Source organism: Myxocyprinus asiaticus, chromosome 16 (assembly GCF_019703515.2).
Source record: "Myxocyprinus asiaticus isolate MX2 ecotype Aquarium Trade chromosome 16, UBuf_Myxa_2, whole genome shotgun sequence".
Lineage (NCBI taxonomy): Eukaryota > Metazoa > Chordata > Actinopteri > Cypriniformes > Catostomidae > Myxocyprinus > Myxocyprinus asiaticus.
The window spans coordinates 18,407,040-18,418,474 of record NC_059359.1 but is presented as its reverse complement, the minus strand read 5'-3'; the positions used below and the strand labels follow the sequence as shown (position 1 = coordinate 18,418,474).

Genomic DNA, 11,435 nt, shown 5'->3' with positions numbered 1-11,435 from the left:
TGATTTATTAAAAACTTCAACCAGCTCCTCAGTATCCAGACCAGTGAACAGGGAGTCTGAGAAATGGGCCTGATAGTAGTCTGTAAACTGGCAAGCAGTAGAGGAATGAATGCCCCATGAGAAATATGAAGACTGCAAGATAGTGGGTGGAGGACCTGAACTGACAGAATCAAATAGAATTGAATAGTGATCAGAAATACCAACATCAGAAATCTTAAAACAAAACCAAACCCAAGTTATGAGTTGGACCACAGACAGATTGTATAAAATTAAAGGATTCTAAAATGCATAAAGGTTTGGATGGATAACAGATTTGGATGTTAAAATCACAGAGAATCAGCAGTCTATCACTACGAGATACTAAGTCAGAGAGAAAATCCGAAAATTGACGGATGAAGTTTGTTCGATTTTGGAGGTCTGTGCACCAAAGCACATAGCACAGGACCCATGATGTCGATCTTTAATCATTTTACCTCAAAACTCGAGAACATGTCCGTTGGCAGAATTGTACATCTAAAACTGTTTTTACAAATAGTGGCAACGCCACCGCCATGTCCTGAGGTCCTTGGAGAACTGAAGAACACACAGTCCGGGTGAGAAGGTTCTCCGAGAGTAATGAAGTCACCAGGGCTGAGCCAAGTCTCCGTCACAAATAAAAAGTTTTAAAGAGATCGACATAAAAAAGGCATTTAGAACAAATCATTTATTCGATAGTGACCTTGCATTTACTAGGGCCATCTCAATGGTAGTAAGCTCAGAGTCCATGGTAGAAAAAGCAATAGAATGCTTCAGCATACGGAGATTATTGGGATTAACACCCCGATTATCCGCGACCCGGGCAGGGCGACGGCGAATTGAAGACTACATTGGCGGTATGCGGGAATCATCAAAGGAGAGAGCCGACACAAGCCTGCTCGAATGATGACGAGATCCTCGGTGGACGTACCGTGATCAGCGTGTGATTCTCAGGGCAGCACATTGATTGTAGATTCCAGCAGAGGGGCGATATGTGGAGTTCAAGCGATGTAAATCCATGGATGAATAATTACAATACATATTGAGAAAAGGATCAGAGCCTGAATCCGTAACAGAGCCGCATATTTCCAGCTGCAGATAGCGTAGATGAATAATTTAGGACAAAAAACAAAACAAAAAAAAAGATCTGTTCATCATAAGATTGTAAACATATGCAATGTTTATTATGAATAATTTGAGTCTTTTTTATTTATTTGGGGGGTGTTTAAAAAATTAGCTTTTAAATTTGTGTATCAAAAGTTGCAGTCAGCAGCCCAAAAAATTTACCAGAGTTTAAGGGTAAACCAGTTTTTTCTCAAAATAATAATAATAATAATAATAATAATCTCTGATTAAAAAATAATAATAATTCAATTAAAAAGAAAAATGTTTTTTGGGGTAACATGTACATTGTACATGTTCACTATAGTCTTGTATATTCATCCTGACAGTTTTACATGTATTTTACAATGTAAGGCTGTATTTGTTAATGTAAATTAACTACATTAGTTTACATGAACTAACAATGAACAATACTGTTTCAGCACATATTAATCTGGATTAATGTTCATTTCAACAAACATTTGTTTTTAATTAAAAGTTGTTTATGCTAACATTAGGTAATGCATTATGAACTAACATGAACTAAAAATGAATAATTTTATCTTTATGAATTAACTTTAACCAAGATTAAAAAATGCTGTAAAAACATTTGTTTTTATTGTTCATGATGCCTAATGCATTTACTATAACAAATATAACCTTATTGTAAAGTGTTACCATTAGATTATGACTTTTAATATTTTCCATCTAGGGTCTACTTCAACAATTAACCAATTAATTATTTTCACCCTGACACAAAAAAACAAAAAAAAAAACACATGAAATGACAGGCATAACGCCAATTTTTAAATAAAGTTTTATGCGCAAGAAGCTCTCAAGTATTTTTCTGTTTTGACCAGAATTGTGGAGTACAATGGAACACCATTCAAACAGATTCTGATTATTTTGCTTTCCTTGAGGAAACAATCCCCATAACACTTAAATTACACCTGTTTTACCAGAAAATATCTACCTCCTTTACCTTTCTAGTCAGAGGGTGGGGGGAGGGACTTTAAAATGTTGTAGGAGGTGTGGATGTGTTTTAACATTCATGAAGTCATGCAAGAGGGAAGCAATGTGTGTATTATAAACAAAGATGTGCTAGATAACCTGTCAGTCGATCAGGTGTACTCAGGGAAAGACAGTCTAAACCAGTGATGCCTCATTTGGTTTTGATAAGCCTCATCCTTGTGTTTTTCAGGTTGGGGGAAATGACAGATGCCTTTCTGACACAATACAGACTCCCAGGAGCCACAGCCCCAGGAGACATCATCATTGAAGGGCTCTTCCCCATCCATGTGGCAGTGAATGACAACACAAACAGATTCTCTCCGCCTCAGCGTTCAAACTGCACCAGGTATGTGTTCACTGTAGTGGATTCAGTTAAGAAGTTCATGAAGACAAAAGGGAATTGTTCTAAATTGTCTTTGTTCGATGCTAATTCTTTCTGATTAGTTTGACGCTTACTTGTACCATTAATAATTTATAATAAGTTTAAGAATCCTGACAGAGTCATCTCTGTGTGAGTTTGCAGTAGCACCTTACAATAAGATTAGTTATTAGTTAACATGAGCTAACAATAACAATTTTTTTTATGAACAATACTTTTAATACAGTACTTAATTTTACTTTCAACATAGACAAATATATTTTTTACATTAAAAGTTGTATACATTACCATTAATGCTTTATGCGCTGCAAAAAATAAAAAAATAAAAAAATAAAATAAAAAAAAAAATAAATAAAACAAATAAATCCAGTAAAAATATCTTAACATCCTTGAAACAAGATACATTGACTTGAGAAGCAAAATTGCATAACATCTTGCATAAAAGAAGCAAAATTTAATAAGAAGTCTTGTTTTCAGACAAATCTAACAAAATCTATTTAGGTTTATGGTTAAACAGGTTTTTTAAAAAAAATTTTATTTATTTTTTTTTTACCCCAGTGGCAATTTTTTTTTCTTGTTTTAAGCATAAACCTCATACATTTTGTTATTTCTTTTTCTACTGATTTTTATTCATTCATTAACATTTACCAAGATTTATAAATGCTGTAAATAAATATTATTGTCCATTACTAAGTCATGTTAACGAATAGTACTTTATTGTCAAGTGTTTCTGTTTTGTTCCTCTAGGTTTTACACAAGAGGTCTAAGTCAGGCTCTTGCGATGATTCATGCTGTGGAAATGGCAAATAGATCCCCCTTGTTGAGCACTTTGGACATTGCGCTTGGATACCGCATCCACGACACATGTTCTGATGTCACGACTGCACTATGGGCTGTCCAGTATTTTACACAGTCACCCTCTGAATGTGTTTCAGCAACAAACTCTTCCCAAAGTGTCCAGCCCACAATGGCTGTAATTGGGACGTCTTCCTCTGAGATATCCATTGCAATTGCTAGAGAGCTCAACCTCCTGCTAATTCCACAGGTAAGCTCTTATAGTTTAAAGGAATATTTTCACCCAAAAATAAAAATTACTAATATTAATATCTGGGTCCGTCTTCTCAGTATGACAATGGTAGCTATCAGTGTCTGACGGGGCTGGGGGGTGGGGTGGAGGGTGTTGTGACAGACTGTCGCTGTCCGCTCGTCCATTGCACGTTTATGAGCGCATGATAGAAGCTTGCTGACAGTGTTTTAGTGCTAAACAATGCAAGTTCTCCCGTGAGCATGTGAGCCACTTTAAACAAGCTTTTCTCATAGCACTCATGAGCTTGCAACAGATGTTAATATTTTCACTGAAAAAATTACTCAAATTTTGGGTTGTTTCTCACCAAAACCTATGGTATGCCTTCAGAAGACTTGCAATATGACGCACAAGCTGCAGTGAATACTTTTATGACATTTTTGGGTGCTTGTTAAGCTTTAACAGTAAAAAAAAAAAGAAAAAAAGAAAAAAGAAAGTCAGAAACCTATTGCTGTCCATTATATGGTTAGCTTTTAATTGTCTTTCTACTTATTGCAGATTAGTTATGCATCTACGGCTATCATTCTGAGTGACAAAATTCGTTTCCCTGCTTTCATGAGGACCGTCCCCAATGATATGTACCAAACCAATGCCATGGTCAAACTGCTGAAGGACAAGAAATGGAACTGGGTTGGCATTATCACTACAGATGGAGACTATGGGCGTTCTGCCATGGAAAGTTTTGTTGCCCAGGCCACAATGGAGGGAATTTGCGTGGCTTTCAAGCAGATCCTACCTGACTTACTTACAGACCAAAAATTGAACACCTCAATCAGCCAAACTGTGAACACCATCATAAATAATCCTAAAGTTAAAGTGGTGGTCTCATTTGCTAAATCTGCTCAGATGATGTCAATATTCCAGGGTTTGCTAGGGGAAGCTTTGCATGATAGGGTGTGGGTGGCCAGCGATAATTGGTCGAGCGCCAAAGACATTCTTAAAGATGAACGCATCTCAGATATCGGAAATATACTGGGCTTCACTTTCAAGAGTGGAAATGTTTCATTCTTTCATCAATACCTCAATGATCTACAGTTTGGCAGTGAAGCTGAGAAGAACAATTCATTCCTGAAGGAATTTTTACTGCAGCCTGATATAGGAAATACCAGAAAAGCCATACAGGAATTGATAAAAAACACAAATTCAGACATGGTCTTCAGCATTCAGATGGCGGTCAGTGCTATTGCTGAGGCTGTGGCAGAACTATGTTCACATCGAAACTGCAAGAGCCCTACATCTCTCCAGCCCTGGGAGGTACTATACCACAATATCAGGCACCTGCTGCCAAATTCAAATCTGCAGTTTTTTTGTGTGTAAACAACTTGTAGATTAACAGTCTAAAAGTCATTACATGTTTGTGTTTCAGCTCCTTGCACAGTTGAGGAATGTCACTTTTGAAATGGAGGGGCTAAAGCTCAAATTTGATGACAACGGTGACATTAACTTGGGCTATGATGTCTCCTTATGGCAAAAAAATGGATCTGATGTACACACTTACAAAATAGCTGAATATTATCCATCCAACAACAGCTTCTCTTTAAGTTTCACTTCCAGCACGAAACAAATTGTTTTTGAGGTAGTGTATACGCATCAATAGTCATTCTAAGAAGACAGCTAAATTGAATCATGTCTTTAGTATTTTCTACTAAGTAAAGAGTTCACATAAATAGTTTTCTGTACTGTATTACTATTCCTTCAATCAATCTGTCATTCACTTTCTTTTCAGAATGTCGTATCAAAGTGCTCCAACAGCTGTCAGCCAGGGGAGTTTAAAAAGACAGCAGAGGGCCAGCACACATGTTGTTATGAGTGCATCAGCTGCCCAGCTAACAGCTACTCCAACCGCACAGGCAAGTGTCTTGCTGCTCACACACATCTGTAGAATCTCCATCCAAGAGAAGCATGTTCTGATCTTAATTCCATGTTAAAGGAATAGTTCACCCAAAAGGAAAATTCTATCATTTATTTACCCTCATGTCATTCCAAACCCGTATGTCTTCCTTTCTTCTGAAAAAAAAAAGAAAACAGGGACATTTCTTGTTCGCTGATTTCAATACAATATCTGTTGATGGCGACCAGTTTTGGGTGTGATCTGATTACAAAGTAATTGGTACTGAAATATAAATACTTTAAGTAGTGTAACTAATTACATTTTAAATTCTTGTAATCAGATTACTTTTAAGTACATTACTTGGGTTATACTTATTTCTAAAATAAAATTATGTAGAATATATTTTAAACATACATATAGAATTCATACATACTGAACATCTGTTTGCATTTCTGTGACAGTTGAATGGCTTGTGTCCCCTAACGAGGAGAAATGCATAGTTCTGATCGTATAACAATGGAGGAACTGAAGGCATTATTTTTAATTCAAGGAAAAACACCTTCCTGTGAAAAAGTGTTTTAGAAAGTATAACTTAAAAGTAAAGTAATTAGTAATATTACAATTTTAAAGTACTTAGTAATTTGTAGTGGATTACTTTTTGAGTTTCATACACATTAAAAAAAGGATTTTAATTGCTTGTTCAATTTATTATTTAAAATTTCCAATTCTATAACTTTTTGCCACAACTTGATTTGATTGCATTATGTTCATTTAAAGTTGTAAAACAGAATTTTACTTGATCCATTTGAGTTGGGACTACATGAATACTTTTTGTGGTGTTAATTTAGCATTGATGAAACTGGGCAGGGGATTTCAATTTCCCAGCAATGCTTTGTATGGGACTTGATAGGGAGAGTAAATGTTAAAATTAAGTGTTATTTTATGTTTTTGTGCAAGATGAATATAAATGTTTTTTATTTTGAGATTTAGAAGAGTTTCTGTTATGTTGGAGTTTTGTGGGTTACCATTATGGTGAAGAGTGGAGGTTGAGCTAACGGTGAGGACAGGTAGATGTCATACATGAAAGTGATTGCTCACTTCTTTGAACAACTGCTCTGCTAACCATAGCATAGTTATTAAACTACACTCTGAAGTGCATTCTACTAGCATGTATTTAGCATGCTAACATTCATGTTCACTAGTTAGTACATAAAGAAATAAAAAAGATTTATATAGAGTTACATTGACACGTCTCATTTTGTTGAGTTTAACCAATTCAATTAGATTCTTTTTACGGAAAGTGTTTGAGTTGAGATTACATAGTAATTTTAAGTTAAGAAAACGAATTTCAAACACATAGAACCACTGTCCATGATTGAAGCAAGTTCAGTCAAATAGCTGTTTTTTTTAGTGCAACATTGGTAGTGACTCACTTTAAAGCTTAAAAAAGGACCCAAAAGTGTCATAAAAGTAGTCCATGTGAATCATGCATTATATTCTAAGTCTTATGAATTAGTTTTAGTTACTTCCGCCGTAACTCTTCTTTTGCATGTTCATTGGTGAAAGTGTGTAACTATCAACTGCCATTGTATTGAAATCCGTGAACATGTTTTGCAGAAGAACAAACGACATGAGGGTGAACCATTCCTTTAAACCTATTTTATTCAAACTATTTTTTTTAAATGCACAATGCTTTACTATTATCTTTCAGACGCAGTCCAGTGTTTCACTTGTGACACTCACAGTGAGTGGTCAAATGCTGGAAGCTCAAAGTGTAATCCTAAAACTTTTGAGTACTTTGAGTGGAACAGTGGGTTTGCTATAGTCCTCTTGACCCTGGCTGCCGTCGGCGCCCTCTTCCTCGTCTTAGTGTCTGCACTATTCATCTGGCATAGGGACTCTCCGGTGGTAAAGGCTGCGGGTGGACCTCTCTGTCAACTGATCCTTTTCTCACTGCTAGGCAGTTTTTCCAGTGTTGTGTTCTTTGTGGGTGAGCCGAGCGATATGACATGTAAGGTGAGGCAAGTCATCTTTGGACTGAGCTTCACGCTGTGTGTCTCATGCATCCTGGTCAAGTCCTTGAAAATCCTTCTGGCGTTCCAGATGAACCTAGATCTGAAGGAGCTACTGTGCAAGCTCTACAAGCCATATGTGATCGTCTTCATCTGCATGACAGTGCAGGTTATCATTTGCACCCTTTGGCTGCACTTGTGCCCTCCTAAAAAAAACAATGAGGAGCTCCCCCATGTCATTCTGATGAAGTGCCAAGAGGGCTCATATGTGGCATTCTGGGTAATGCTGGGATACATAGCTTTGTTGGCGCTTGTGTGTTTTATTTTTGCATACATAGGCAGAAAGCTTCCGCAGATGTACAACGAAGCCAAGTTCATCACATTTGGCATGCTCATCTGTCTCATGGCCTGGGTCATCTTCATCCCTGTGCATGTCACCACCACTGGTAAATACGTACCAGCCGTGGAGATGGTTGTCATTCTCATCTCTAACTTTGGAATCCTGAGCTGCCACTTCTTGCCAAAATGTTACATAATTATTTTTAAGAAGGAGCACAATACCAAAGACGCATTTCTAAAGAATGTCTACGAATATGCCAGAAAGAGTGCTGAGAACATCAGGAGCCTGAGTGGAACTGAGTCTGAGAGTAAGACAGAGAGTTCCATCTACACCATATCCACTCCGTCACTTTTGATGCCTGAGGAGGCACTTCAGGTTTCGGCACAGAAACCAGATAGAATGACTCAGAATCATACAACCACAGCAGATTCAGCTAAGAGTCAAAAATAGTAGTCAGGGCCACCGTTTTGATGTAACATTCAGAGCTATACAGACTCAATTTCCACATTTGTATACCACAATCTCTTAAAATCCATACAAGAGAGCTAACTTAAAAGGAAAAGTTCATCCAAAGATTCAAATTTTGTCATCATTTACTCACAATGTTGTTCCAAATTCCAAATCCATATGACTTATTGACTTCCGTGGAACACAAAAGGAGATGTCAGGAAGAATGAATGTCTCAGTCACCATACACTTCAACTGAATCTTTTTCAATACAATGAAAGTCAGTAGTGAGTCATATGGGTTTAGAACAACATGAGAGTGAGTACAAGATGATGCAATTTTTATTTTTCAGTCAACGTATCAGTTACTCTAAATAATGAACGTGTTTCCTCCTATACTTTTATTTAAATGTGGAAAAACAAACAATTTGTTTTGCATATTGTATATACTGTATATTCAAATAAATGTTTCATTTTGCCTAACCCTAATCATATATCAGATTAAAAAGATTCATATGAATTGACAGATAACATCTCCAGTAAACACATTAATACCCTTTCAGGCACCTTCCCTGAAAGGAAGTTTCACCATCTTGACATAGTGACTTACTGTTTCTCTTGGCTACAGGCCAAATTAATCAGTGATACTTTGAGTGACAATGAGAGTGCCAGGGGCCGTTCATCCACTGTTTTATGTTCAGCTTTAATCTGTGCTCTGCGAGAAGCTTGTGACTGTGTCTGTTTGGTGTTGAGAACTGCCCCAAAACCTTGTCTAAGGTACACAAATAGGCTGTTTTTAACTTCTTTTTTTTTTTACATCACTCTCCTAAAAATGGTTTGTGTACGAATTACTTACGATGATGGCTTTCAGTTACATAATAAACAAAAAAGGTAAAAGTGCTCTGCTTAAAGGGATAATTCACCCAAAAATTGTAATTCTTTTATCATTTAGTCACCCTCATGTTGTTTCAACCCCATATTACTTGTTGAGCAGAATTGTAGCCTCAGTCCCCCTTGACTTTCTTATATATTTTTGCCCTGAAAGTCAAGGGGGACTGAGGCTAACATTCTGAGCAATGTCTCCTTTTGTGTTCCAAAGAGTAAAAAAAAGTCATGTGGAGAGTAAATGATGACAGAATAAATTTTTTGTAAAAAAAAAAACAAAAATCTTAAATATATGTTAAATACACTCACTGAGCACATCTGTACACCTACTTATTCATGTGATTATCTAATCAGCCAATCGTGTGGCAGCATTGCTGTGCATAAAATCATGCAGATAGGGTTCTGGAGCTTCAGTTAATTTTCACATCAACCATCAGAATGGGGAAAAAATGTGATCTCAGTGATTTCGATGGGCTGGTTTGAGTATTTCTTTAACTGCTGATCTCCTGGGATTTTTACGCACAACAGTCTCTTAGAGTTTACTCAGAATGGTGCCAAAAACAGAAAACATCCAGCGAGCAGCAGTTCTGTGGATGGAAATGCCTTGTTGATGAGAGAGGTCAACAGAGACTGGCCAGACTGGTTTGAGCTGACAGAAAGGCCACAGTAACTCAGATAACCATTCTGTACAATTACAGTGAACAGAATAGCATCTCAGAATGCACAACACATTGAACCTTGAGGCGGATGGGCTACAACAGCAAGATAAACGATGTCGGGTACTTTATTAGGACCATAGTGTTCCTAATAAAGTGCTCATTGAGTGTATATAAATCTTCAATATTAAGGTAACTTCAATTAAAGCTGAAGCTCAGGAAATGTGTGTAAAATTAAAATGTATTGTACTAGTTTATGACTATCAGTATGATTATTTTAATGGATTTACAATGTAAGCCAAGTGACAAAATACTATGCATTAATATGGCGCTATATACTGTACATGTTATTATAGACCAGACTTAAAATGTATACAAAATGTTACATGGGGTCCCTGCATGTCTCTCTATCCGCCAAGGGGTCCTTGGTCTGGAAAAGATTGAAAACCTCTGGTTTAGTGGATTGAATGATCTAGTGCAACACTGAATCTGCATATTTTTAGATGTAGATATAAAAAAAATGTTTTTTTTAATGACTTTTTTTTACTTGCATGTGTGGCAAAGGAAGGTGAATGCAGACTGTTTAGGCTTTTATTACCCTGAGCATTACATTACAGCCTTCAGTATCAAATGTCAACCAGTGTGAGAAAATATTTACTTGAAATATGAGAGAGGGTGCAAATGTGCAATGCCTCAGAAATAGCACTTTTGCAATGGTTCTAAAAAATGTCTTTAAGTGATAGATGATGAGTCAATCCTTTGTTGTTATGTCTGTGAAACGTCATATGGACAAGTATGCAAGCAGACAGTCGAGTGATTATCGCCAAGGGCATGCATTTTTCTTGGTTTTACAGTTGTGTGGTATTCCCCTCTGAGAACCTGAATGTCCAGTTTTTGTCAACTGGACGTACTTATTTCCCTCAACAAAAAAAAAAAAAAAAAGATTTCTAAGATTTTTATATAACATTAAACTGAAATTCATGCTTGAGATGCATATCGCTACAACGGGTACAATTATTTACCCATTAGCCAATGTTGTCAGATAATACTTCTGACCCTATATAGTCACATTTTTTCAAGATTGTTAAGACATTCTTAACATGTATTCTAAGTTACAGGGTTTTTATTTTTTACTTATATATATATATATATATATATAAGCCAGAAACTTATGTCTGTAAAAATTTAAATCTTATTAAAAACATTTTTTTTTTAAATAATAAAAAAAAAGCTGTTTTGTACATATTTTGCTTCTTAGTCTCTTGAATATTCAGGATTATGTTGATTTCAAGCTTGCTGTTTAAGAACAGAATTTTTGCCATGATTTGTTTTTATTTATTTTATTTTTTACATAACTCCTATTGTTTTTGTTTTGTTTTTTAACTTAAATGTGATTTTTTTTATGAGTTATAAAATCTGAAATAAAAGGTCAAATAAACAGAAATTGTTTTTTTCCTTTTGTAGCTGGAAATGTTTCTGGATTATTCATTATCATAAATTGTAAAGACGTTATATGCAAACTTGCTTGTATGAAAGTGCCTTAAATTGTTTTTTTTTTTTTTATCTAGGCATATACTATATGTAAGAGATGTCATAGCTCTTTACCAAAACTTTGAATTGACAACTTTAGACTACTATTGATATTGAATGATGGGGCCTGGCGTGCTGTCAACGT

At 36.0% G+C, this 11,435-nt stretch overlaps 1 protein-coding gene across 1 annotated transcript; it reads left to right on the top strand.

Moving 5' to 3' along the window:
* The first annotated feature begins 2,256 nt into the window (after positions 1 to 2,256).
* On the top strand, positions 2,257 to 11,114 carry gprc6a (G protein-coupled receptor, class C, group 6, member A). The gene is made up of 6 exons (XM_051720147.1): positions 2,257 to 2,473; positions 3,254 to 3,551; positions 4,089 to 4,844; positions 4,957 to 5,166; positions 5,317 to 5,440; positions 7,133 to 11,114. Exons 1-6 carry the CDS (start codon positions 2,274 to 2,276, stop codon positions 8,221 to 8,223), a joined length of 2,679 nt encoding a protein of 892 aa, XP_051576107.1. The 5' UTR covers positions 2,257 to 2,273; the 3' UTR covers positions 8,224 to 11,114.
* Positions 11,115 to 11,435: the final 321 nt, after the last annotated feature.

Excerpts from the sequence above, each read along its gene's own strand:
- gprc6a (XM_051720147.1), top strand. The coding sequence starts at position 2,274 with ATGCCTCATTTGGTTTTGATAAGCCTCATCCTTGTGTTTTTCAGGTTG. Across the intron at positions 3,552-4,088 it reads ACCTCCTGCTAATTCCACAG|ATTAGTTATGCATCTACGGC; the intron begins GTAAGCTCTTAT and ends TACTTATTGCAG. Across the intron at positions 5,167-5,316 it reads CGAAACAAATTGTTTTTGAG|AATGTCGTATCAAAGTGCTC; the intron begins GTAGTGTATACG and ends CTTTCTTTTCAG.